Below are 27600 nucleotides of genomic sequence, written 5' to 3'. Positions count from 1 at the left end.
GTGAAGGAGAAAAATTACTTATTTTATAAATGTTTAGTCTTTTTTCATTTTTTAGCAAAAAATAAAAACCCAGAGGTGATTAAATACCAACAAAAGGAAAACTCAATTTCTGTGAAAAAAGGGAAAAAATGTAATATGGGTACAGTGTTGCATGACCGCGTAATTGTCATTCAGAACCCAGGTTCAACTGAACTCGCACGATTTCATTCCCACATGTCAGTCTGAACCTGGGTTCTGAATGACAATTACGCGGTCATGCAACACTGTACCCATATTACATTTTTGTCCTTTTTTTCACACAAATGGCGATTTCAGAGACATCTGTGTGGGTTTCTGCACAGATGTCTATGCTAATCACACCCCAAAGTTGCCAAAAGTAGTACAGAAACTACTTTTGGGAAACGGTGCGGCGCCGCAAATGCGGCCTCACACCAATTTGGATGGTGCCATTGCTGCCGATTTGGCATGCGATTTGACATGTCAAATCGCATGCCAAATCGCTCCAATGTTAACCGGGGCAAAGTGTGAGAGCACTGAAAGCTGAAAATTATCCTGGGCAGGAAGGGAGTGAAAGTGCCTGGCAGTCAAGTGGTTAAATAAGGATGAAGGAGAGGAATTTGGGAGAGACAGATTAGGAAGGAAGAGATGGAGGAGGAGAGAGTCTGGTCACCGCTCATATACTTGCACAGTCCCAGTAGGAGGTTCACTGGCTCAGTCAGCGTCTTCATGTTGTGACATTGTGATTTGTGGCTGTTTCCCACCCACACATCCCCTTCACAGCACATGGGCACAAGCTGCATAATACATACCTGAGCCCAATCGCTCTCTTCTCATTGGACAGAGAGGCAGCAATGGGAGCATTTGTGGCTTCTGCTGCTGCAATTCACAGCCAATCAGGAGAGAGTGGGGCCAAGCCACATCAATGGACACACAGAGCCGGCCCAGGAGCAAGCACCCATGAGTACACTTGGTGTTGGGGGGGCAGGAGCATTAGCTGAGGACCCCAGAAGAGGAGGATGGGGTTGCTTTATACAAAACTATTGCACAGAGCAGGTAAGTATAACATGTTACTATGTACCTATGTTTGTTTTTGTTTTATTTTTTAATTTGCCTTTAGAATCACTCTAACTTGAAGTTTACTCTCTGGTTTTGCCTTTTTTTGTAGCCTGCAAACATTTTTTGTAATAAAAACATGATAATAAAAATAGGAGATTTTGGCCTGGTGACTCAAATGACTGGGGAAGATGAAAGCAAAGCACGTCAGCGGACTCAAGGAACTGGCACACCTAGCTACATGGCCCCAGAACAGGTAAGCATTTACTGTTTTTTATTTATTTATTTTTTCATTCAGACTTAAGTAATCTTATTTTTATTCAATTTTTTTTATTTTTTTGTAAGGCCTCTTTCACACGGGGCGGATCAGTAAAGATCCGCCCCGTGATGATCCACTCGCTCAGCGGGGATCGCTCCGTTGTCCCCGCTGAGCCGGCTGCGGACAGGGCGGTCTCCGCACACTGTGCGGGGACCGCCCTGTCAGCTCTCCGCTCTCCTCTATGGGGATCGGACGAGCACGGACCGTGTGTCCGTGTTCATCCGATCCGCTCTGCAGACGGACAGAAAAATAGGATTTTCCTCCGTCTGCAGAATCGGACATTTGCGGAGGCGGACAATAGCGGGTGTCTGCGGATGCTCATCCGCAGACACCCGCTATCCCATAGGGATGAATGGATGTCCGTATTTCATCCGCAAACGGATGGATGAAATACGGACATACCATCAGCATGTGTGAAAGGGGCCTTCCAATAGCTGTAGACTTTTCTCATTTTATATACAATTAGTTCATAATAGGTGATTTAATCTACACTATGCAGTATCTAAGCCATAATAAAAATAAAGACAGTCTTATATAACAGACAGAAATCCTGCATTATCATTATTGAATAAATAATCATGTTTACTGATATACAAAGCATCTTTAGGTTAATGGCATGTGACAAAGAGAATAGTTGGAATCGGATACCCCAATCATGTCACATGGTCAATTTATTCTGTGTGTGAACTTCATCTGTAACAGTGAAGCTCACAAGCTCAAACTGATTTAGAAAGGGATTTCTAAAGACGTTACCCAACATTAAAGCATCTGAGCAGAAGTTTACCCTTTGACCTCAGCCCTCTGGGAAACATCACTGGTCCCAGAGGACTACGAGACCATTCATAAAGCACAGCATGGCTCCTGCATGCACAGTGGGAAACCTTGCAGATTCACAGCCGTTTTCCCTTAGTCCCATTGAACAATCGGCTTGGGGGAGGACAGCACTGGATCCCTGGATGGATAAGTGTCCTTATATTAAAATTAAGCACCTACAGTATTTGTAGTTGTTGACTTTTAATTTTTTGGTGGAGGCTGAAGCTCCTTTTTAAAGTGGTTGTAAACCCTCCCCCACAACTTTGTCCAATGTAAATCAGCATAAAAACCCTAATGAACACTGCTTGTAGATATCTCCTTAATTGCTTAGTATTGTTGTAAACCTTTTTGTTCTTTAGAATGAAGTCACTGAGCATGCCCAGATCTCCCCAGATTTACGGCACACTCTCTGTGCTTATCTATCTGTTATCAGGACTTCCTACCGCACACTACTGAACTCTCAGGAAGCTGCGGAAGCATTCAGAGCTTCCTCCTACACACCATGCGACCATGTGACATGACATGCATTGTAAACTTGCCCATTACTGCAGTCTTATCAGCTGAAGCTGATAAGACTGACAAAGGCAAACATTAGACATGGCACAAGTAAATACTATGAAATAAAACAAGTCGGCTATGAACTTGACAGAGTTGCCATAGAAACGTTGGATTGAGAAGGAGGCTTGGTTAACAGTACAGGAAGTGCTCAATGTAAGGGCAGAAATACCCTCCACTGTGGACTCAGAAAACAATACTTAAGATGGCGCTGCCTAACCCCTGGAAACAAGTTTTTTAAAGTTTCTTTAAACAGCAAGTAATATGCAATTTGGGCTGGATTACAGTGGCTAAAGTTTGATAATTACTTATAACGAACTAAATGAAAAGAAGCATCAGAGTGGGAGAGTTTACTTCCTCTTTAAGTCTCTAGGCAGGAGAGTATGTACTACTCTATGAGAGTGTGTCCCAGAAAAAGGGCACACACTCGTGTGGGAAACACATCTGCTCTATCTTTATGCATACATTTATGAATTGTTGGCGGGTGGGGAGAATTTTTAAGAAATGTGATCAATAATAAAAAAAAATGATATAACTGGAGAGCTGCACATATTGCTGTTGTCTTTTCTTTCCAACAATTAGGAAGCTGCTTATCTTATAATAAAAGTTTTACTTTTTTCAACAGAGAGATGGAAATGTTTATGAAAATGAAGTGGACATTTATGCTTTAGGATTAATATTTTTCGAACTTCTTTGGATATTTGGTTCAAGGCATGAGAGAGCAAATGTAAGTATTATTTTTTTACTTTTGAACAGTTTTTATTGTAACAAAAATAACAATTTACAAATAGAATATATGCATAAGAAATGTCAAATATGCATTGACGATCTCACCAACAGTTATTTTTTAACAGCCATCTTGCATCTTGTATATATTATACTACATGTTGAGACATACAGTGGTGTGAAAAAGTGTTTGCCCCCTTCCTCATTTCCTGTTCCTTTGCATGTTTGTCACACTTAAGTGTTTCGGAACATCAAACCAATTTAAACAATAGTCAAGGACAACACAAGTAAACACAAAATGCAATTTGTAAATGAAGGTGTTTATTATTAAAGGTGAAAAAAAATCCAAACCATCATGGCCCTGTGTGAAAAAGTGATTGCCCCCCTTGTTAAAACATACTATAACTGTGGTTGTCCACACCTGAGTTCAATTTCTCTAGCCACACCCAGGCCTGATTATTGCCACACCTGTTCACAATCAAGGCATCACTTAAATAGGAGCTGCTTGACACAGTAAGGTCCACCAGAAGATCCTTAAAAGCTACACATCATGCCGAGACCCAAAGAAATTCAGGAACAATTGAGAAAGAAAGTAATTGAGATCTATCAGTCTGGAAAGGGTTATGAAGCCATTTCCAAAGCTTTGGGAATCCAGTGAACCACAGTGAGAGCCATTATCCACAAATGGCGAAGACATGGAACAGTGGTGAACCTTCCCAGGAGTGGCCGGCTGCCCAAAATTACCCCAAGAGCGCAGCGATGACTCATCCAAGAGGTCACAAAAGACCCCACAACAACGTCCAAGGAACTGCAGGCCTCACTTGCCTCAGTTAAGGTCAGCGTTCATGCCTCCACCATCAGGAAAAGACTGGGCAAAAATGGCCTGCATGGCAGAGTTCCAAGGAGAAAACCACTGCTGAGCAAAAAGAACATCAAAGCTCCTCTCAATTTCTCCACAACACATCTTGATGATCCCCAAGACTTTTGGGACAACATTCTGTGGACCGATGAGACAAAAGTGGAACTCTTTGGAAGGTGTGTGTCCAAGTATATCTGGCGTAGAAGGAACACTGCATTTCATAAAAAGAACATTATACCAACAGTAAAATATGGTGGTGGTAGTGTGATGGTCTGGGGCTGTTTTGCTGCTTCAGGACCTGGAAGACTTGCCGTGATAAAAGGAACTATGAATTCTGCTGTCTACCAAGAGATCCTGAAGGAGAATGTCCGACCATCTGTTCGTGTACTCAAGCTGAAACGAACTTGGGTTCTGCAGCAGGACAATGATCCTAAACACACCAGCAAGTCCACCACCGAATGGCTGAAGAAAAACAAAATGAAGACTTTGGAGTGGCCTAGCCAAAGTCCTGACCTGAATCCTATTGAGATGTTGTGGTATGACCTTAAAAAGGCCGTTCATGCTCGAAAACCCTCTAATGTAACTGAATTAGGACAATTCTGCAAAGATGAGTGGGCCAAAATTCCTCCAGGACGCTGTAAAAGCCTCATTGCACGTTATCGCAAACGCTTGGTTGCAGTTGTTGCTGCTAAGGGTGGCCCAACCAGTTATTAGGTTTAGGGGGCAATCACTTTTTCACACAGGGCCATGATGGTTTGGATTTTTTTTCACCTTTAATAATAAACACCTTCATTTACAAATTGCATTTTGTGTTTACTTGTGTTGTCCTTGACTATTGTTTAAATTGGTTTGATGTTCCGAAACACTTAAGTGTGACAAACATGCAAAGGAACAGGAAATGAGGAAGGGGGCAAACACTTTTTCACACCACTGTACATTTACACATATAACAGAAAAAGATATTAGCAGGGCTCGAGGAACGACGTCCCTGCACTTTTTTCACAGCAGGAACGCCATTCCCTTTGCAGGACTAGAGCCGTCCAAGCCGATGTCCTCCCCTCCCTCAGTCCTCCTCCTCCAGCAGCTGCAGCTATACTATACAGGACCGCGCCTGCCAATTTGCAGCGCTAGATCCCCGCTGCGATACTGTCATTGGCTTCTAGAACCGCCAATGTCCAAACAACCAATGACATCACCTGTGCTCCCCGCCGTCATCAGCAAGTTCCTCCGCCCGGCTTTTGTCCCCCTGCAGCATGCTCCTTCGTCAAGGACTTATCCAGGTACACGTTTTTCTACTTTGTGATGGCTCAGTCACAACTCTGATGGGGATCTCTGGGGGACACTCTGATGGGGGGGCTCTCTGATGAGGATACCTGCTCTCTGATGGGGGGCACTCTGATGGGAACACCTGCTCTCTGGTGGAAGGAATAGTTCTCCATCATTGGTGTCAGTGGGAGGAATCATATTAGTCTCATTGGCCCCCTGTGCATTTATGGAATCCTTTACCATATGTCACAAAATGGCTTACCACACATCGCAGCGCACATGATACTAAATCTTGTAAAGTTGATAATCCTGCACAGCAAGGCAATGTTATTCCAGTTTGTGGGATATTTTCTAATGGGCTGTGTAACATAGAATTTACACAATAATTTGGAACAGGGTGTATTTGTGTTAGAAATTCCCTGCGAGGGAAAGATCATCATCCATTGTGGTGATTATTCTGTTAGTTTGACAAGTTAACTTATTTTGTTTTTGTGAACTGGCACTTTACAATAAATGTTGCACTGTATTTTCTGTGAAATATATATGCATATGAGCGTATCATTTTTTTTTTTTTTTTTGGTGGAGGAGTGGATCTTGGATTGGAGTTCCCACACTTTTTTCCCCAGGACTTGACCCCTGGATATTAGTAATAGTAGTCATGGTACATTTGTTGACATGTGTCCTCATCACTCGGTTTCAATTAAATAGCAAAAATGGTGGAGGGCAGTATTTAGATACGAAAAGGAAGGTTCCCCTTGCTAACTAAGGGTTTCTGCAGCATGTAGCCACCTATCCCAAATTTTATTGTATTTTGACAGGCATCCTCTGTGCTTGTATATGAGTTTTTTATATGGTAATCTATTATTCACTTCTGCTACCCATGTACTGAACTCAGGTGAATTAGTTCTCATCCATTGCCTTGCCAGGACTTTCCGTGCAGAGAAGAGTGTTTCAGTTATAAAGATTTTAGTGAATTTTTTCATATCTGGCTCTGGGTATATCCCCAGCAGGCATGGTTTGGGGTGCAGTGTAAGAAGGGGCCTCATTGTATAGTGTAGGAATTGTACGACTTGTATCCAATATCCTTCTACCCTAGGGCAGCTCCAAATTAAGTGACAGAATGTGCCGGTTTCCTGGTTACACATTGGGCAAGAGCAGTTTGGTCTCGTTTGTACCTGGATATTTTAAGAGGAGAGAGATAAGAACGGTGGAGTATATAGATCTGTGTGAGACAATCAGAAAGTTTGGGGGAGACTAGTTTGCACGTGTCCAGGGCATCACTCCATTCCTCATCCTCTGTTGCCCCAGGACCATCTCCCATCTGGCCTTTAGCTCATATGCCGATGTGGAAGACAGAGCAACATACTGTAGAAGATGGAAATTCATTTCTTAGTCAGAGCTTCTTATCACTTCAATTAGAGCATTATTGTCCAGTTGGGGGGGGTGGTGCCAGTCTGGAACTGTGCTCTGAAGGCATGTCGGATTTGTAGGTATCTGAAGAGCATGCGAGTCAGTAACTCAAACCTAAGTCTGTCAAAAAAAATTATTTTGCCATCAAGAGTTAAGTGGGACAGGTAAAAAATTCCTCTAGAGCTCCATACCTCAGAGTATGGGATAGATTTAAATTCAGGGAGAGTCATGTTGTGCCATAGCGGAGTGTGGTTGTGTATCTGGGGTAGTTTGAGTTTATCCGTTACAACGTCCCATAAGTGTCTATAGTGGTATAGCATTGATGTTCGTGGTCCCGCCGCCTCTGCACCTCTCACATCTCCCGTGATTGCAACAAAGGGGTCTCCTATTGAGTGGGCACAGAAAATATAAAAATGCAGCTCTATCTGTTTGTCAAAGTGAAATAGTTGAGATAGCTGCGCCACTAGATAATACATCTTAAAGTACGTTAGCGCCATCCCACCCAGATCTGTGGGATTTTTCCGTCTGTGCCAGGGTAGTTTATGCCTACCCTTTCCCTATATGAATGATTTGAGTATCGCTTCCATGGATTTAAAGTGCTTAAGCACCAAATATACCAGGGAGTGCCAAATCATATAAAGAATTTTGGGCAACAACACTATTTTCACGAGGTTAATATGTCCCATAACTCCTATCGGCAACCTGGTTCATATCTGAGTTTTGTGCTTGAGCATTTCAAATAAGGGTTTTATATTGAGTATAGTGTAGTCTGCTGGGACCAGAGTGATCTGTATTCCTAGGTAATTGATTTGATCTACTCTTTGTAAGGGTAAGGTGGCCTGATCCTGGGTTACTGGGAAACTGTCTAGGGGAAGTATTTGGGATTTATCCCAGTTGATTTTGAGGCCTGAGAAGGACCGAAAGCGTTCTATCAAGGCCAAGGTGGTGAGTAAGGCATCTTCTGAGCCATCCAAGTATAGCAGGGTTGCATCAGCATAAGTACTGACCTTTTTGGTTATGTATCCTACTCACAGTCCTACTATATTTGGGTGAGAGCGTATCACTATCGCTAATTGTTCCTTCGCAAATGCATACAGTAGTGGGGACAGAGGGCATCCCTGTCGTGTGCCCCTAGTGAGGGGAAATTTGTCTGAGCTCCACCCATTTGCCAGCACTCTAGCCTCAGGGTCCTGGTATAATAATGGCACCCACTTGATAAATCTAGGTCCTAATCCGAATTTCTCTTTCATTCATTGACGGACACAGCAGGTCTTCTTAACCTTAGCTTATATCGCCCCTTTAGGAGAGGACTAGACAGAAAGTGTTAAAAACAGCAACACTTGCACAGTACCACCCAGGGGGCGGTTCTACTGGCTATAACCCCTCACACTACATCCAGCAGCTCAGTTTTTTTCTGCCTAGTGTAGAAGGACCTGGCTTCCGATGGGAATTTTTTCCTTTTTTTCTGCATTTTTGATTCCTGTGATCTTCAATCAACAGCCGGGCTGGGTGACGGGCTGAATAATATAGATCCTTGTAGTCTCCCCAGCCTTGCCATCGAGCGTGAGCAAGCCCTAGCTATGCACTGGGTCGGCCACGACATCCCCCATCTATTCCAGCGGTGGCTGGTGAGCTGTTTGCACACACATGCCCGGGCTACTGCTGTCTGTGTCACAGTGTACCATGGCCAGCAGCCACCCCGTACTGCTCGAGTGATGGGTCTGTCTGTGGAATGCTTCCAGAAGTTCCTGCAGGAGAGGTAAGTATGGTTACCGTGGCCATTTTGTGGTAGCCACAGCTGTTTTTTTTGCCTTCAGCCATTTTCTAGTAGTTCGGTGGGCATTTTCTTGGCGCTCTCAGATGTTTTTTGCTGAGGCGGCCGGTGGCCATTTTCTAGTAGACTCAGGTAGTTTTGCCTCTAGCACTGGGTCATTGTTTCCTTCTAGAACAGCACGCTTCTACACAGACACCTCGTGGATGGCACAGGGGAGAGCGGACAGCAGCAGCAGCACAGCGCAGTATCTGGGTCAGTCTGTGCTGCTAGGAGAGTGGAGTTTTGTGTGCCTTGCCTTAGGTCCCTGAATGGTGACAGGCAAGTGTGGGTCAGCATGGGGTCAGAAACTGGTGTTTCTTCCCCAGATATACCTGTGATTGCAACTGGTTCCTCTGCACCTGCAGTGCCTATGGACGCTCTGTCGGCCTTTGTTGCTAGGGTGGAAGTGGCTTGCAGTCACAAGAGGGGTAAAAATGCCCCCTCCCCCCACCGTCTTCTGGGGAAAGCTCGATTCAGACTCTGGCCCCACTGTGACCGGTGGCCCCTATTCTGATGTATCAGAGGATGCGGACCAGGACCATTCGGACAGTAAGGTTGACTCTGTGTCTGGGTCAGCACAGGAAAAGGTGCTTGCAGGAGCACTTATTACAGCTGTGCGGGATACCCTAAAAATGGAGGATACGGTGTGGACATCTACAGAGGTGTCAGTCCCTTTTAGGTCCCACAAGCCGGCCCACACGCTTAAGGTGTTTCCTTATCTAACTTATTTTGACAAGTTTAATTAAAAGGAATGGGGAAAACCGCAGCGGGCCTTTTCAGTCCCAAAATGCATGGTGGTGCGTTACCCCTTTGAGGAGAGTTTCCTGAAGAAATGGTCATCTCCTCTGATTGTTGACCCTCGCTATCCAGGTTAAATAAAGTAACCACGATTCCGGTGGAAGGGACTCCTGCTCTCAAGGACCCTGCCGACAGAAGGGCCGAGGTGGTTGCCCAGTCCATGTTTACCGTGGTGGGTCTGCATTGCGGTCAGTGTTAGCCACGGCCCTGGTATCGCAGACGCTGACTGAATGGGCTAAATTGTTGCACCGTGAATTGGAGGAGCAACGGGCTTCCCCAGTCTGTGCGGAGCTGGCAGACCAGTTGGTGCAGGGCCTTAATTATGTCTGTGATGTGGCCTTAGATACGACCCCCTTGCTCTCTAGAGCTTCAGTATCAGCAGTAGTGCTACATCGCCTGATTTGGCTAAAATGCTGGTCTGCAGACCAGGCATCTAAGAAAGCACTGGCGGACTTGTCTTTCCAGGGAGAGAGGCTATCTGGAGCCTCGCTGGATGACATTATTAAGATCGTTACTGGGGGTAATGTCGCGTACACGCGACCGGACTTTACAGCAGACCAAATCCGACGGGATCAGTCCGTTGGACAATCCGATCATGTGTGCGCTAATCCGGGGCAGAGTGGCGCGTGCCGGCTCTGTTGGCAGTGTACTTCCATGCGTAGAAAACTGCCAAGCGGACTACCCAAGTCGTCATATGCTGGACCAAGAGGAATGGTCGCTACACCCGGATGTATTTTAGCTCCTTTGCCTAAGGTGGGGCACGGCAGATGTGGATCTCCTGGCTTCTCAACTCAATCGGAAGGTACAGAGGTTTGTGGCCAGGTCAAAGGATCCCTGGGCGGACGTAGCAGGCGCATTGGTGGCTCCATGGGGCATTATCGGCTGATTTATGCCTCCCCCACTCAAACTTCTGCCACGTCTGCTTCGCAGAGTGGAGGCCAAGGGGATTCCGGTGATTCTGATTACCCCAGATTGGCCTCGGCGTCCGTGGTACGCCGACATAGTACGAATGGTGGCGGATGTTTCTTGGCGACTGCCGATGCAAGAGGACCTTCTGTCGCAAGGTCCAATACTTCATCCTGTGGATCGCAAACTTGCATTAAGCACCATTAAGGGGCAGATATCAGCACTGGTTTTCTTTTTTCAGCGTCCCTTGGCGACTCATTCATTGGTCAGTATGTTTGTTCAGGGGGTTCGACATGTGGCCCCTCCGGTTCGAACACTACTAGTGACCATTACATCTGCCAGGAGGGTTTCTGAGTTGGCGACCTTGTCTTTCAAGTCTCCCTACTTGATCCTCCACAAGGATAAGGCGGTGCTGCGTCCGCAACCTTCGTTTCTTCCAAAAGTTGTTTCGGCCTTATACCTGAATGAGGACATTGTGCTCCCATCCTTATGTCCTCGGCCGTCACATCCCAAAGAGGTGGCTTTGCATTCCTTGGACGTGGTCCGGGCTCTGTGGGTGTATCTGTCTGCTACGTCTCCTTTTTAGAGGTCGGACTTGCTGTTTGTATCAGTTGCTGGTCCGAAGAAGGGACTGATGGTCTCATCGGCCACCATCTCTTGGTGGATTAGACAGACTGTAGTTCAGGCTTATGCCATGAGGGGAAGGGCGCGCCCCCTTTTCCTGTCACTGTGCATTCTATCAGGGCAATCGGTGCCTCTTGGGCTTTCCAACATCAAGTGTCTGTTTCTCAGGTGTGTAAGGCGGGACATTGTCGTCCGTTCACTTTCACTAAATTTCAGATGCTTGCTTTGGCCGCAAGGTTTTGCAGGCGGCTGTTTAAGGTTGCAACTCCTCCGTTTAGGAGCTCTGGTTGTTATGGGTGGAGTTATTGTTGTTTACTGTTCCCACCCCTCGTTTCTTTGACACTGCTTGGGGACGTCCCTAAGGTCAAGAAGAGCTGCTGTGTCCATCAATGAACGATAGAGTAAATAGGATTTTTGTACTCACTGTAAAATCCTTTTCTCTGAAGTTCATTGACGGACACAGCACCCACCCCTCCTATTTATGTTTGTACTGCTTTTGACGATCTGAGCTGCTGGATGCAGTGTGAGGGGTTATAGCCAGTAGGACCGCCCCCTGTACTGTGCAAGTGTTGCTGTTTTTAACACTTTCTGCCTAGTCCTCTCCTAAAGGGGCGATATAACCTAAGGTCAAGAAGAGCTGCTGTGTCCATCAATGAACTTCAGAGAAAAGGATTTTACTGTGAGTACAAAAAGGCTACTGAGTCAAACGCCTTAGCGGTATCCAAAGCGATGACCATTTCATCTTCTCAGATTAAAGGACATATTCCTACCTGGCATAAAGCCCGACTGATCCTTGTATATTAGGGATAAAATAACTGTATTAAGGCGGGTGGCAAGGATCTTTAGCTATCTCTTCTGCTATTAATGGCTTTTCTAACGCTTCCATGGTTGTATCGTCATCCAAAACCATGGACGTGTACCGAAAAAAGTCCCTAAAGAGTGCATTAACTCAGCCAGGGTCAGTCATTAGTTAGTTTCTGCTGGATCAGAGGGAGATCACCACCACTCTTCACAGTGCACCAGGTAAGCTAAAACTTTACCGGCTCTTTCCCCATGTTCAAATAATTTTTGTATATGGAAGAACAGTTAAGTTTTAGACTTTTCATATTGCAGTTGCGTAACTATCCTAGAGTGTAGTTTAAGACTGTTCGCCATGTCTTTGGTGGTATCATCTAAGAATGCGCTCTCTGCAGATAGCAATTCAGCAGTCACCTGTTGTACTACATAGTTACATAGTAGGTGAGGTTGAAAAAAGACACAAGTCCATCAAGTCCAACCTATGTGTGTGATTATTATTATTAATGTCAGTATCACATTTTATATCTATTTATATATATTTTGTATGTTGCTGTCGTTCAGGTGCTTATCTAATAGTTTCTTGAAACTGTCGATGCCCCCGCTGAGACGACCACCTGTGGAAGGGAATTCCACATCCTTGCCGCTCTTACAGTAAAGAACCCTCTACGTAGCTTAAACCTCTTTTCTTCTAATTTTAATGAGTGGCCACGAGTCTTGTTATGCCGCGTACACACGAGCGGACTTTTCAACATCCAAAGTCCGACGGACTGATTCCGTCAGACTATTCGATCGTGTGTGGGCTGCAACGGACTTTTGATTCGCAAAAGTCTGACGGACTTTAGAAATGGAACATGCTTCAAATTTTTCAGACGGAACTCCGCCGGACCCGGTCCCTTCGAAAAATTCGCTCGTGTGTATGCTATTCCGACGGACTAAAACCGACGCTAGGGCAGCTATTGGCTACTGGCTATGAACTTCCTTATTCGAGTCCAGTCGTACGTCATCACGTTCGAATCCGTCTGAGTTTGGTGTGATTGTGTGTGGCCAAGTCCGCTCAGTCGAAAAGTCCGTCAGAACTCTGTCGGAAACTCCGGCAGAACTCCGGCAGGACTCCTTCGGAAGTCTGTCGGACATAAATCCTCTCGTGTGTACGGGGCTTTAAACTCCCTTCCACGAAAAAAGTTTTATCCCTATCGTGGGGTCACCAGTATGATATTTGCATATTGAAATCATATCCCCTCTCAAGCATCTCTTCTTCAGAGAGAATAAGTTCAGTGCTCACAACCTTTCCTCATAACTAATATCCTCCAGACCCTTTATTAGCTTTGTTGCCCTTCTTTGTACTCGCTCCATTTCCATTACATCCTTTCTGAGGACTGGTGCCCAGAACTAGACAGCAAACTCTAGGTGTGGCCGGACCAGAGTCTTGTGGAGCGGGAATTATAATTTTTTCTCTGGAATTAGTCCCCTTTTTAATGCATGCCAATGTTTTGTTAGCAGCAGCTTGGTATTGCATGCCATTGCTGAGCCTATCATATACTAGGACCTCCATTTCCTTTTCCATCCTAGATTCCCCCAGAGGTTCTCCCCCCCCCCCCCCCCAGGCAGTGTATAGATCACATTCATATTTTTGCCACCCAAATGCATTATTTTACATTTTTCTACATTGAACCTCATTTGCCATGTAGTTTGCCACCCATTCAGTTGTTCAGATCTTTTTGCAAGGTTTCTACATCCTCTGGAGAAGTTATTGCCCTGCTTAGCTTAGTATCGTTTGCAAATACAGAGATTGAACTGTTTACCCCATCCTCAAGGTCGTTTATGAACAAATTAAACAGAATTGTTCGGAGCACAGAACCCTGAGGGACCCCACTACCCACCCCTGACCATTCCTATCGCCATCCTGTGAACTCTTATAGGCAGTTTTCAATCCATGTACTCACCCTATGGTCCATGCCAACTGACCTTATTTTGTACAGTAAATGTTTATGGGGAACCATCCAGATACACCACATCTATGGCTTTTCTTCATCTAAATGGCAACTCACCTCCTCATAGAAGGTTAATTGACTGGTTTGGCAAGAACGATTCTTCATGAATCCATGCTGATTACTGCTAATTATACCGTTCTCATTACTAAAATCTTGTATAGTCCCTTATCATCCCTTCCAAGAGTTTACATACTATTGATGTTAGGCTAACTGGTCTGTAATTCCCAGGGATGTATTTTGGGCCCTTTTTAAATATTGATTTATTTTAACTCATGAATGTTTGTATCATACAAAATAAACTTTATATCTTTTATATACGTTGGTATATACATTGTTTTCAGTCACTTTCAAATCCCATTCCCTAGGGGGATTTTTTTTTCTTCTCTTTATATATAACCGCTATATGAAGTGCTTCCTGTGATGTGTCATGAGGATAAACACTGCAGTTTTGGTTACTGAAGCCCCTTGATTCCCTCGTGAAGACTGAGGAGGAGAATAAATGCAATACCTTCGCCATCTCCCCATCCTTTGTAACCAGATGTTCCTCCTCGTGCTTTATGGGACCACTATGGTCGGTCCTCCCTTTTTTTACTGTTTACATACTTAACCACTTACAGACCGGACCATTTTGCTGGTCAAAGACCAGACCACTTTTTGCGATTCGGCACTGCGTCGCTTTAACTGACAATTGTGCGGTCGTGCGACGTGGCTCCCAAACAAAATTGACGTCCTTTATTTCCCACAAATAGAGCTTTCTTTTGGTGGTATTTGATCACCCCTGCGGTTTTTATTTTTTGCGCTATAAACAAAAATAGAGCGACAATTATGAAAAAAACGCATTATTTTTTACTTTTTGTTATAATAAATATCCCCCAAAAATATATATAAAAAAAAAAATTTCCCTCAGTTTAGGCCGATACGTATTCTTCTACATATTTTTGGTAAATAAAAATCGCAATAAGCGATTATTGATTGGTTTGCACAAAAGTTATAGCATTTACAAAATAGGGATAGTTTTATAGCATTTTTATTAATAACTTTTTATTATTATTTTTTTACTAGTAATGGCAGCGATCAGCGATTTTTATTGTGACTGCGACATTATGGCGGACACATCGGACATTTTTGACACATTTTTGGGACCATTGTCATTTATACAGTAATCACTGCTATATAAATGCAGTGATTCCTGTGTAAATGACACTGGCAGTGAAGGGGTTAACCAGGGGGTGGCAGTGTAGGGGTTAAGTGTTCCTAGGGGTGTGTTACTAACTGTGGGGGGGGTTGGGCTTTCATTTAGTGAACACTGATCTCTGCTCCAATCACATGGAGCAGAGATCAGCGTCACTAGTTGCTAGGCAGAATGGAGAAATGCTGTTTACACGGCATTTCCTCCATTCAGCCGTCCCGTGAGACGATCGCGGGTATGCCTGCGGCGATCGAGTCCGCGGGTCCCGCGACCGGACTCACGGGGGTCCCGACCAGCGTGGGAGCGCGCCAGCGGCGGCGCGCTCCTGATGGCAGGGCGGCATTGAAGATTGGACGTACATGTACGCCAATATGCCTGCCAGTGCCATTCTGTCGACGTACATCGTCGTGCGCTGGTCGGGAACCGGTTAAAGAATTTCTTAGGATTTCTTTTGTTCTCCTCTGCTATGTGTCTTTGGAGGGCGGTCACGATGTGGCCCAACAAGGACTATGATCCGAGAACACTCTTGGGTAGAGGCCCGCATCCTGCGATCCGAGGAGGAGAGAGCTGGAGATGAGGATTAGATCTATTCTGGACATAGAGTGGTACGTGGAGGAGAAACAGGAGAAGGCCTGGGCATTGGAATGTACAGCTCTCCAAGTATCTACAAGATTAAAGTCAGCTACAAGTCTGGCAAATCAGGTATATTGAGGTTGAGTTTACAGTGAAGGGGTCGTATGGTGTTTGTCAAGGCTGGGGTTAAGTGTCATATTAAAGTCGCCTAACCAGACCACCGATACTCAAGGGGTACAGTGCCATGTAACCAAAACCATCGGTCAAAACTGCAGCGTTAAATGGTGGAGGTACAAAAAGTAGCAGAATTGGTTCCCCATAAATAGCTGCATGCAAAAACACATACAGTGGTGTGAAAAAAGTGTTTGCCCCCTTCCTCATTTCCTGTTCCTTTGCATGTTTGTCACACTTAAGTGTTTTGGAACATTAAACCAATTTAAACAATAGTCAAGGACAACACAAGTAAACACAAAATGCAATTTGTAAATGAAGGTGTTTATTATTAAAGGTGAAAAAAAATCCAAACCATCATGGCCCTGTGTGAAAAAGTGATTGCCCCCCTTGTTAAAACATACTATAACTGTGGTTGTCCACACCTGAGTTCAATTTCTCTAGCCACACCCAGGCCTGATTATTGCCACACCTGTTCACAATCAAGGCATCACTTAAATAGGAGCTGCTTGACACAGTAAGGTCCACCAGAAGATCCTTAAAAGCTACACATCATGCCGAGACCCAAAGAAATTCAGGAACAATTGAGAAAGAAAGTAATTGAGATCTATCAGTCTGGAAAGGGTTATAAAGCCATTTCCAAAGCTTTGGGAATCCAGCGAACCACAGTGAGAGCCATTATCCACAAATGGCGAAGACATGGAACAGTGGTGAACCTTCCCAGGAGTGGCCAGCCGCCCAAAATTACCCCAAGAGCGCAGCGACGACTCATTCAAGAGGTCACAAAAGACCCCACAACAACGTCCAAGGAACTGCAGGCCTCACTTGCCTCAGTTAAGGTCAGCGTTCATGCCTCCACCATCAGGAAAAGACTGGGCAAAAATGGCCTGCATGGCAGAGTTCCAAGGAGAAAACCACTGCTGAGCAAAAAGAACATCAAAGCTCGTCTCAATTTCTCCACAACACATCTTGATGATCCCCAAGACTTTTGGGACAACATTCTGTGGACCGATGAGACAAAAGTGGAACTCTTTGGAAGGTGTGTGTCCAAGTATATCTGGCGTAGAAGGAACACTGCATTTCATAAAAAGAACATTATACCAACAGTAAAATATGGTGGTGGTAGTGTGATGGTCTGGGGCTGTTTTGCTGCTTCAGGACCTGGAAGACTTGCCGTGATAAAAGGAACTATGAATTCTGCTGTCTACCAAGAGATCCTGAAGGAGAATGTCCGACCATCTGTTCGTGTACTCAAGCTGAAACGAACTTGGGTTCTGCAGCAGGACAATGATCCTAAACACACCAGCAAGTCCACCACCGAATGGCTGAAGAAAAACAAAATGAAGACTTTGGAGTGGCCTAGCCAAAGTCCTGACCTGAATCCTATTGAGATGTTGTGGTATGACCTTAAAAAGGCCGTTCATGCTCGAAAACCCTCTAATGTAACTGAATTAGGACAATTCTGCAAAGATGAGTGGGCCAAAATTCCTCCAGGACGCTGTAAAAGCCTCATTGCACGTTATCGCAAACGCTTGGTTGCAGTTGTTGCTGCTAAGGGTGGCCCAACCAGTTATTAGGTTTAGGGGGCAATCACTTTTTCACACAGGGCCATGATGGTTTGGATTTTTTTTCACCTTTAATAATAAACACCTTCATTTACAAATTGCATTTTGTGTTTACTTGTGTTGTCCTTGACTATTGTTTAAATTGGTTTGATGTTCCGAAACACTTAAGTGTGACAAACATGCAAAGGAACAGGAAATGAGGAAGGGGGCAAACACTTTTTCACACCACTGTATCTGCCTAATGGGTCAATCTCAGAACTAGAGCTGCACCATTCTGGTCAAAATGAGAATCACAATTTTTTTTTTTTGTTTAGAAAGAATTAAGATCACGATTCTCGCAGCGTAAAATCATACAAAACAATTGGGCTAACTTAACTTTTTTATTTATTATTCATTAAAGTATGTTTTTTCAAAAAAATTGCATTTGCTGCGCAAATACAGTGTGAAATAAAATATTGCAGCAACCACTATTTTATTCTCTAGGGTCCCTACTAAAAAAATATATATAAAAATATATATAAAAATATATATATATATATATTAGGGCTGTTACTGATTAAAATTTTGGTGTTCCATTAATCGATTTTTTTTGTAACCGACTAATTTTGATTATAACGCACATACAGATCCAACTACTTTTAGCTGTTCTCCTTGCATTGCAACTGTGCATTAGTCAATGGTAAATGTGGTATACACTATATACAATCACCCGACACTAGTTGGTTTCCACAATCCATGACTTTCCCAGTTCACACAAATACATTTTAAATTCAGACTGTACACTGATGTAAGTATTTTTTTTTCTATAAAAAAGAGAACATTTACTGAGTAAGTATGCACCCATCACAGGGTGCCAAGGAACAGGGGCTACTTTATCTCAATCGAGACTACCAGCAGGGGCAAACAAATGGTATGTCCCTTTCCAATGAGCTGAGCCCACTGCTCTGCTTAGGCTGCACGCAACACAGCGTGAAAGCACACTTTCCAATAGGCTCTGAGCTCTCGAACTTTCAGGTCTCCAAGACCAGATGGTGCTCGGGTTTAACATTTTTTGATTACAGGTCGCCAAGACATGCACTACCCGGACTTTAATGGCGGTATAAGTTCAGTTTGTAGGAAGTATCCAAACGTTAAGGTGAGAGTATGCTGGAAGCCCCCTACCCACAGCAGGTACTGCATTTTGACCTGACCAACCGCATAAGATAAGGGGTTACCCATCACCTATTCACGCCACTGGGGCTTGGATGACATAAGCAATGCCTGGGATTTCCTCACCCTTCCGCCTGCCCTATGGCGCTATCTGACTAGGATTATCCTTAGCTCTTTTACGAGTTCCAGCATGCCCTTACAGGGATACTTATGATGTATGTTGCATGAGCTTTGGACAACATGTTACGCCCCTACGCATTAGTGGTGGCACAACTATTAGACTCGCTTATTTGCATAGCCAAGCACTCTGTGTTCCTTTAATAGGTACCAAACTCTGCCTCTTCCACGTATCCACAAGCAACCATATAGGTTCCAATTATCTCAATGGGGCCCATAGGGCCCACAGATAGGTACTGCGTGCTCCCGATGGGTCCCCACCCGATGGGCGAGAGCACCGCTGTCACGGTCAATACCTGATTGCGCAGCCACATAAGAGGCTATACTGTTTTGAGAGCACGAAAGCCCAGAAGGTGGGCATAATGGGTCGCATCAGTTGGTATAATGGGCTGCAATAACCACGAGTTGACTTGTTAAAAGGGAATGAGATGTTACTCCTTTGAGGGAATTGAAGTTTTGTTAGAAAGTTCTGGTTTTGTTTTATTGCTCGCATGAGTACCGTTTTAAATGTATTTCTGTTCTCCTACATCTCTCTACTACATGCGTCTAAAGGTCCTCCCACCCACAGACTACATTAGGACACAAACATAGTTCCATCTCATTCAGCGCACAATATTAGTAATTGCCAACAGAGAGGGATACCCTCAGCAGACACTCACGATTCGCAGTTCCAACTATAGAAATGGTAGCAAAGTTAAAGATTCCACACACGTATACCCACATAGATACATCTAGCCCGCTTCCCTTAAATCGTTCCATAGACCTGTCTATGGACTGGATAGCGGTGGCTTACTATGGTAATCGACCCCTTTCTCCCTGATTGATCTTGTGCAACCCTCCCACAGTAACTCAGGTGGGAGTGCTCCTCCTTCGGGTAGTAGCACCCTGCCTCAGCTCTGTACCATACCAAACATCCATAACCAATATGTGTAATTTGTATTGTATTTAATATTGTTCAAATAATTTTAATTATTATTACATTTTGTATTATTATTTTGACATAATTTGATTTACTTTGTACGGCCACCTGCCCATGTTAAAGTCCTCTCCCTAGAGGAGTAAAATATTTCTCCAATTTATCATAACCAAAAGAAGGGGCAGGTCCCCCACCTTTCCGGTGTACAAATCAGGAGTAGACTTCCTCTACTCCGCACCCTATTCCTCACCCTATCTACATTACCTTCCCTGCCTACGAGTTCTAACCCCAAAAAACCCAGCACAGATTGTGTACAACTTCTCCCTTACAGCATGAACCCTCCCGGGTCCAAAAGTACACCCCCTCAGGTCAAGCTATATTCCCTAAACATCAGAGGTCTCAATACCCCAGAAAAGAGATCACAGCTTCTACTTCTCCTGAAAAAGGCTAAAGCAGATATAGTATTCCTTCAGGAAACCCACTTTAGATCTGACAATATCCCCAAACTGTGCTTGTCCTTCTACCCCACAGCATTTCACGGGACTAACACCTCCGCCAAGTCCAAGGGAATATCCATTTTAATATTTAAAAACTGCCCTCTCCAAGTACAAGACACAACACTTGACACTGATGCCCGCTACGTTTTCCTAAAAGGCAAGTTACACAACAAACTCATCACACTGGCTAACATTTAATGCCCCCAATAAGCAGCAAGTCCCCTTCTTCCATAACACTTTGCAACACCTTACCTCATTTTACCAAGGCATATTGGTGGTTAGAGGAGATTTCAATCTAGCCCTCTCCCCAACCATGGACTCGTCCTCTGGATAATCCTCTATTACCTATAGAGCACTATGTGCAATTAAAACCCAGCTAGCCACATTAACCCTGCATGATACATGGCACACATTGCACCCCAGAGACAAAGATTATACTTTTCATTCTCCCCCGCTCAATACCATCAACAATTTTTTTCTGTCCTAGACGGATCTGGAGTCATTACTCACTGCCACCATAGATCCTATGATTTTGTCGGACCACCACCCAATTTCTATCACCATCACCTTTCCAACAATGCCCACAAAACAATTGACCTGGCGCCTGGACAATTCCCTGCTTAACGACATGGAACACATCCACAAAATGAACACGTGCCTTAAGCATTTTTTTCAGGAGAATGCATCATCTGATATACATCCAATATCGCTATGGGCTGCACACAAATGTGTAGTTCGTGGAGAACTCACATCTCAGGCCGCAAAAAGTTGGAAAGCCAGACAAGCTCTTATTACTGACTTATCGGAGCACATTCATTCTCTTGAAATGAAACACAAACAATCATTAGCTGAAAACACGTTTTTAGAACTTCAGAAGGCCAGGGAAATTGACCAGACGGAAATACGTACTTATGCCGCGTACACACGTAGCGGACTATCCGGCGGACTTCCCGCCTGACTGTCCGCCGGACTTTCCGAATGGGCTACTTGCCCACACACGGCACTTTTTCAGCGGACTAATACGGCGTACTAAGTCCGCCGGACTACCCGCCGTACTTTTGAAATGAATGGACTCGCCCACACACGCGGAGGAAAGTCCGCTCATTTTGAGCACGTCTCCAGGTAGGCGGGGCCCGCGAAGGATGCGTTGCTGGCCCAGCCACCTGGTATGGACTTAAAGGAGAACCCCAACGCCGAAATAATTGTCGTGGGGGACCCCCCAGGTCCACATCAGACCCTTGTCCGAGCATGCTACCCGGCCAGGAAAGGGGAGGGACGAGCGAGTGCCCCCCCCCCCCCTCCTGAGCCGTACCAGGCCGCGTGCCCTCAACATGGGGGGGTGCCTTGGGGAAGGGGGGGCGCACGATCCCCCCACCCCAAAGCACCTTGTCCCCATGTTGATGAGGACAAGGGCCTCTTCCCGACAACCCTGGCCGTTGGTTGTCGGGGTCTGCGGGCGGGGGGCTTATCGGAATCCAGGAGCCCCCTTTAATAAGGGGGCCCCCGGATCCCGGCCCCCCACCCTATGTGAATGAGTAGGGGGTACAATGTACCCCTACCCATTCACCTGTGAAAAAAATGTAAAAAAAAAAAAACACAACACACAAGGGTTAAAATAGTTTATTGCACAGCTCCGGGGGTCTTCCGTCTTCGGGGGTCTTCTCGCAGGACTCCTCCGCTATCTTCTGCTAGCTCTTTTACTAGCGGAGGAGCCCGGCATTCTTCTTTGCCGCCGCCCTCTACTTCCGACTTCGGGGGTCTTGTCCCCCTCTTCGGTTCTTCTTGCCGGGCCACCGCGCCTTCTTCTAGCAAGAAGAACCGAAGAGGGGGACAAGACCCCCGAAGTCGGAAGAAGAGGGCGGCGGTGAAGAAGAATGCCGGGCTCCTCCGCTAGTAAAAGAGCTAGCAGAAGATAGCGGAGGAGTCCGGCGAGAAAACCCCCGAAGACGGAAGACCCCCGGAGCTGTGCAATAAACTATTTTAATCCTTGTGTGTTGTGTTTTTTTTTACTTTTATTTACAGGTGAATGGTCCTCAAGGCACCCCCCCATGTTGAGGGCACGTGGCCTGGTACGGCTCAGGGGGGGGGGCGCTCGCTTGTCCCCCCCCCCTTCCTGGCCAGCCGGGTAGCGTGCTCGGACAAGGGTCTGATGTGGACCTGGGGGGGACCCCCACGCCTTTTTTTTCGGCGTTGGGGTTCCCCTTTAAGTCCATACCAGGTGGCGGGGCCAGCGACGTATCCTTCGCGGGACCCGCCTACCTGGAGACGTGCTCAAAATGAGCAGACTTTTCTCCGGGCGGGAAAAGTCTGTTAATTTCAAAAGTACAGCGGACTGGCATACGCACGGCCGGATTGTCCGCCGAAATGCGAGTCCGGCGGGAAGATTGGAGTGCAAAACTACTTTCTAAGTCAAGCGTACTTTGGGGTAAAAAAAAGTCCGCTGGAGGCTACACACGGGGGGATTGTCCGGCGGACATGAGTTTGCCGGACTTTTCTACCCGATTGTTTGATCGCGTGTACGCGGCATTACACAACGCATCTATTATGAATTCGGAAACAAAGCAGGGCAATTCAAAAGAAACAAGCTTCCTCAACTATCCATTATATTTCAGACCCCTCGGGTAAGGTAGAAACTTCGACTGGCATAGCGAATCAATTCAGACAATTCTATGCCAATTTTTATAACTCACCCACGCCCCAGATGACGGAACCATCCCAAGACAGAAAGAAACTGATTGCAGACTTCCTGACCCAATACAGCCCATGACTCATCTCCAACAAAGCTGCTATAAATCTAGAAAAACCGATCACGGGAGAGGAGGCCATGGAAGCCTGTAAACAACTGAAACCGGGCAAAAGCCCAGGTCCGGACGGACTATCCACAATTTATTACAAAACATTTTCAGAAGCACTACTCCCACACCTCCTAAAGACTTTTAACGCGCTACCCTTGTCCCCCACTAAACACCCAGAAATCCTTGAAGCACACATCACGGTGCTTCCCAAACAAGGGAAAGATGAGTCCCTGGTCCCTAATTATAGGCCTATTTTGCTTATAAATGTTGATGTGAAGCTTTTTGCTAAATTTTGACGAACCGCATACTCCCTTCTTTGATCTCATTGGATAAGCCCGTTTCATCCGGGCCGAGAGGCTCACGACAATACCTTGAATTAGCATACATCACTGGCTATCAACATCTAACACACCCAGTTTATTCCTTTCCCTGGATGCGGAGAGTGTCTTCGACAGGGTGGCCTGGGACTACATGTCAGAAGCTCTAAGCAAAATGGGATTCCCTGACCGTTTCCTCCAATATATCATGGCTCTGTACTCTTCTCCAACAGCAAGGATTAAGGTCAACACTCACCTGTCTGACCCGTTATCCCTGTCAAACAGAACTAGACAGGGATGCCCCCTATCCCTAATCATTTCTGTCCTCGCGCTAGAACCAATGCTCCAGAGGCTTAGAGCAAACCCATCCATAAAAGGAATACAGATCAAGGATAATCATTACAAAGCGACCGCCTATGCTGACGATGTCCTTTTGTTTTTCACATAGCCTCAATCCCCAACCTCCTAAGCAATTTCTCCTTATTCAAATCTCTCTTCAACTTCCAAATCAATTTCGGCAAATCCAAAGCCCTCAACATTACCCTGCCCAAAGCCGTTCTTTCACAGTGTCAAACGAACTTCCCTTTTGGCTGCGAAAAGCATACCATCACATACCTAGAAATCCAATTACCAGCCAAACTAAAAGATCTTTATCCCAGAAACTTTCTTTCCCTGCTTAATACAATACTACAAGAACGTACTTACCTTACTACCATAACTGGAACAAACACACCTTTTCATGGTTTGGAAGAGCCTCAATTTTGAAAATGAATATTCTCCCTAGAGTTTTATATCTCTTACAGACGATACCAATTAAACTTCCACCTTCTTCTCTACCTACAAAAACCTGTGCTTGAAATTCATATGGGCAGACAAACACCCACATATACGCTGGGAAAAAATGGTAATACCTAAAGCGAAGGGAGGAATGGGGCTCCCCAACATACAAAAGTATCATTGGGCTTGCCTTATGGCCAGGATTATTGATTGGCATGTCCATAATAAAAATAAAGCATCTGTCGACATAGAAAAGGCTTTCTCTCCCCCCCCCCCCCACTACAACACCTCCCATGGATAAGCCCACAGAGAATCCCACTGGAGCTCACATCACAGCCCCTACTAGGCCAGACTTTACAAACCTTTCCAACCATCTGCAAAAAAACGAATACAGCATCCACGCCCGATCCACTGACTCCTCTAGACCGTAATCCAGACTTTCTTCCCGGCATAAAATACCAACACACTAACGACAGCATAGTAATTAACTCCATCAAAGTGGGATCCTTCTTTGACAAAGGGGAGATAATCTCCTTCCAATCCCTTTCATCTAAATTCCCAGATAGAGATATACCCTTTTTCAACTTCCTCCAAATCAGACACTTCCTACTTAGAACGTCAACAACCAACCAATCCAGCAGCGTACTGAGGAGTTGGAATCGACTATGCTGGTAGCTTAATCTGCTTATGTACAAGGCCCAACTCCCAATGCCCAAGATTCGTGGCTGCACAGTTGTAGGGAATATTAGCTCTGCCTATTGGATCTCACCAAGAAAAAAATGCTCTGTCTCACAAAAGACATTTAAAACATAGTAACAAGGTTAAAATAAATGCTACTGTATATTAGAAAAACATTAAAGTACTGTCATCCTATAAATTTGAAAAAAACTATTTGGCAGAGAATCTGAGGCAACAGTGGACTTTCATGGTACGGTAAGGACTTACATAGACTTTAGCATAAAAAGTATAAATTTATTTAGAAACATTGACAAAGTTTTGTTTAAAAAATCCTTAGAAGAAAATGTACACAATACATACAAATATATCTCTATATGGAAACTGAACAGTGAAAGCGTGCATTCAGTCCTCCACAATAGGGGAAAAAGAATGACGATCGGGCAGATTCAAACCCGACATGTTTCGCAGGGTGACCGCTTCTTCAGGAGTATATGTTTCCCAAGAGATTATGTGTAGTTGTCTCTATAAGGAATAGACATATAAATAAGCAAATTCACAGAAAAGAAAGAGCATACATATACTGGGGAAGGTAGATATATATGTGTACACACCTCATTTCTGCCATAGAGGGGAACACACTCAACAATCCCTACAGTACTATAATTATTGGATAGAATTATATATCATTTTGCGCTAGTGGATACGACCCTATGAACAATGATCAATGATCAAATGAAGCTTACCATAGCCAAATCAAACAATTCGAAGGGCGTCTGTAAGCCCCTAAGGGCAAATTCCCGGGCGAGTGTGGGAACCAGGACAAGATTGTTAATTTCTAGGGATATATAAAAATACAAGAGACATATGGGAATCCATTGAGTTGGCCATAATGTAAATATATATATATATATATATATATATATATATATATATATAGATAGATATTATATATAAATATACTTACATTACGACCAACTGGATTCCCATATGTCTCTTGTAATTGTATATATCCCTTGCATAGAAATTAAAATTTTCTTCTCTCCTTGACAGCTTTGTCAATGTTTCTAAATAAATTCATACTTTTTATACTAAAGTCTATTTAAGTCCTTACCGTACCATGAAAGTCCACAGTTGCCTCAGATTCTCTGCCAAATTGTTTTTTTCATAGTAACAAGGCTGTCCACCTGCTTGCATATCTAACTAGACCTGACCATTCTCCTATATCCATCCCTCATATTTTGACTCCCTGGGGTCATATCGGTGATGCACCTTCCGAGATTGTTCAGACTTTCCTGTCCTTTTACAGATATCTTTATTAAACCAGTCCAGTATTCGGAAGATCAATTATGTGAATACTTGGCTCAGGTGTCTCTCCCTTCAATTTCAGCTCGCATGAGAGAGGAGCTGGATGCACCTCTCTCCTTGGAGGAAATTTCCTTAGGTATTTCGCAACTGCCACCACACAAGACACCTGGCATGGATGGTTTCCCGGGCCAAATGGTATGCCCAATTTCACCAGTTATTATGCCCATTCCTTCTTCATACATTTAACAAAGCATTGGAGGCTGGAATCCTTCCACTTACAATGCATGAAGCACTGATTGTTTTATTATTGAAACCTCATAAAGACCCCCTTAAATGTAAATTGTACCATCCAATCTCCTTAACATGAATGTCAAGATCCTAGCTAAAGTATTGGCCTATCATCTGAACGCAGTAGTTGCGAAATTAGTACAAAGTGATCAATGTGGCTTTATACCTGGTCAGTCTACCAGGATGAATATCCGTAGACTATTTCATAACCTGCAATATACAGTGGTGTGAAAAAGTGTTTGCCCCCTTCCTCATTTCCTGTTCCTTTGCATGTTTGTCACACTTAAGTGTTTCGGAACATCAAACCAATTTAAACAATAGTCAAGGACAACACAAGTAAACACAAAATGCAATTTGTAAATGAAGGTGTTTATTATTAAAGGTGAAAAAAAATCCAAACCATCATGGCCCTGTGTGAAAAAGTGATTGCCCCCTAAACCTAATAACTGGTTGGGCCACCCTTAGCAGCAACAACTGCAACCAAGCGTTTGCGATAACGTGCAATGAGGCTTTTACTGCGTCCTGGAGAAATTTTGGCCCACTCATCTTTGCAGAATTGTCCTAATTCAGTTACATTAGAGGGTTTTCGAGCATGAACGGCCTTTTTAAGGTCATACCACAACATCTCAATAGGATTCAGGTCAGGACTTTGGCTAGGCCACTCCAAAGTCTTCATTTTGTTTTTCTTCAGCCATTCAGTGGTGGACTTGCTGGTGTGTTTAGGATCATTGTCCTGCTGCAGAACCCAAGTTCGTTTCAGCTTGAGTACACGAACAGATGGTCGGACATTCTCCTTCAGGATCTCTTGGTAGACAGCAGAATTCATAGTTCCTTTTATCACGGCAAGTCTTCCAGGTCCTGAAGCAGCAAAACAGCCCCAGACCATCACACTACCACCACCATATTTTACTATTGGTATAATGTTCTTTTTATGAAATGCAGTGTTCCTTCTACGCCAGATATACTTGGACACACACCTTCCAAAGAGTTCCACTTTTGTCTCATCGGTCCACAGAATTTTGTCCCAAAAGTCTTGGGGATCATCAAGATGTGTTGTGGAGAAATTGAGACGAGCTTTGATGTTCTTTTTGCTCAGCAGTGGTTTTCTCCTTGGAACTCTGCCATGCAGGCCATTTTTGCCCAGTCTTTTCCTGATGGTGGAGGCATGAACGCTGACCTTAACTGAGGCAAGTGAGGCCTGCAGTTCCTTGGACGTTGTTGTGGGGTCTTTTGTGACCTCTTGGATGAGTCGTTGCTGCGCTCTTGGGGTAA

At 44.6% G+C, this 27600-nt stretch overlaps 1 protein-coding gene across 1 annotated transcript in view; it reads left to right on the top strand.

Moving 5' to 3' along the window:
- Nucleotides 1-27600, top strand: part of LOC143987598 (interferon-induced, double-stranded RNA-activated protein kinase-like) — a 329449-nt gene that overhangs the window by 281176 nt on the left and 20673 nt on the right. The window contains exons 22-23 of the mRNA XM_077486452.1: nt 1166-1309; nt 3366-3467. Of these exons, the coding sequence (XP_077342578.1) occupies nt 1166-1309; nt 3366-3467 (246 nt within the window). The remainder of the gene's footprint in view (nt 1-1165; nt 1310-3365; nt 3468-27600) is intronic.

The sequence above is a fragment of the Lithobates pipiens genome, unplaced genomic scaffold, assembly GCF_037356315.1.
Source record: "Lithobates pipiens isolate NorthernLeopardFrog02 unplaced genomic scaffold, aLitPip1_a1.2 Scaffold_18, whole genome shotgun sequence".
Taxonomy (NCBI): Eukaryota; Metazoa; Chordata; class Amphibia; order Anura; family Ranidae; genus Lithobates; species Lithobates pipiens.
Note: the sequence above shows the minus strand (reverse complement) of the source record. Positions and strands in the feature narration are given on the sequence as shown.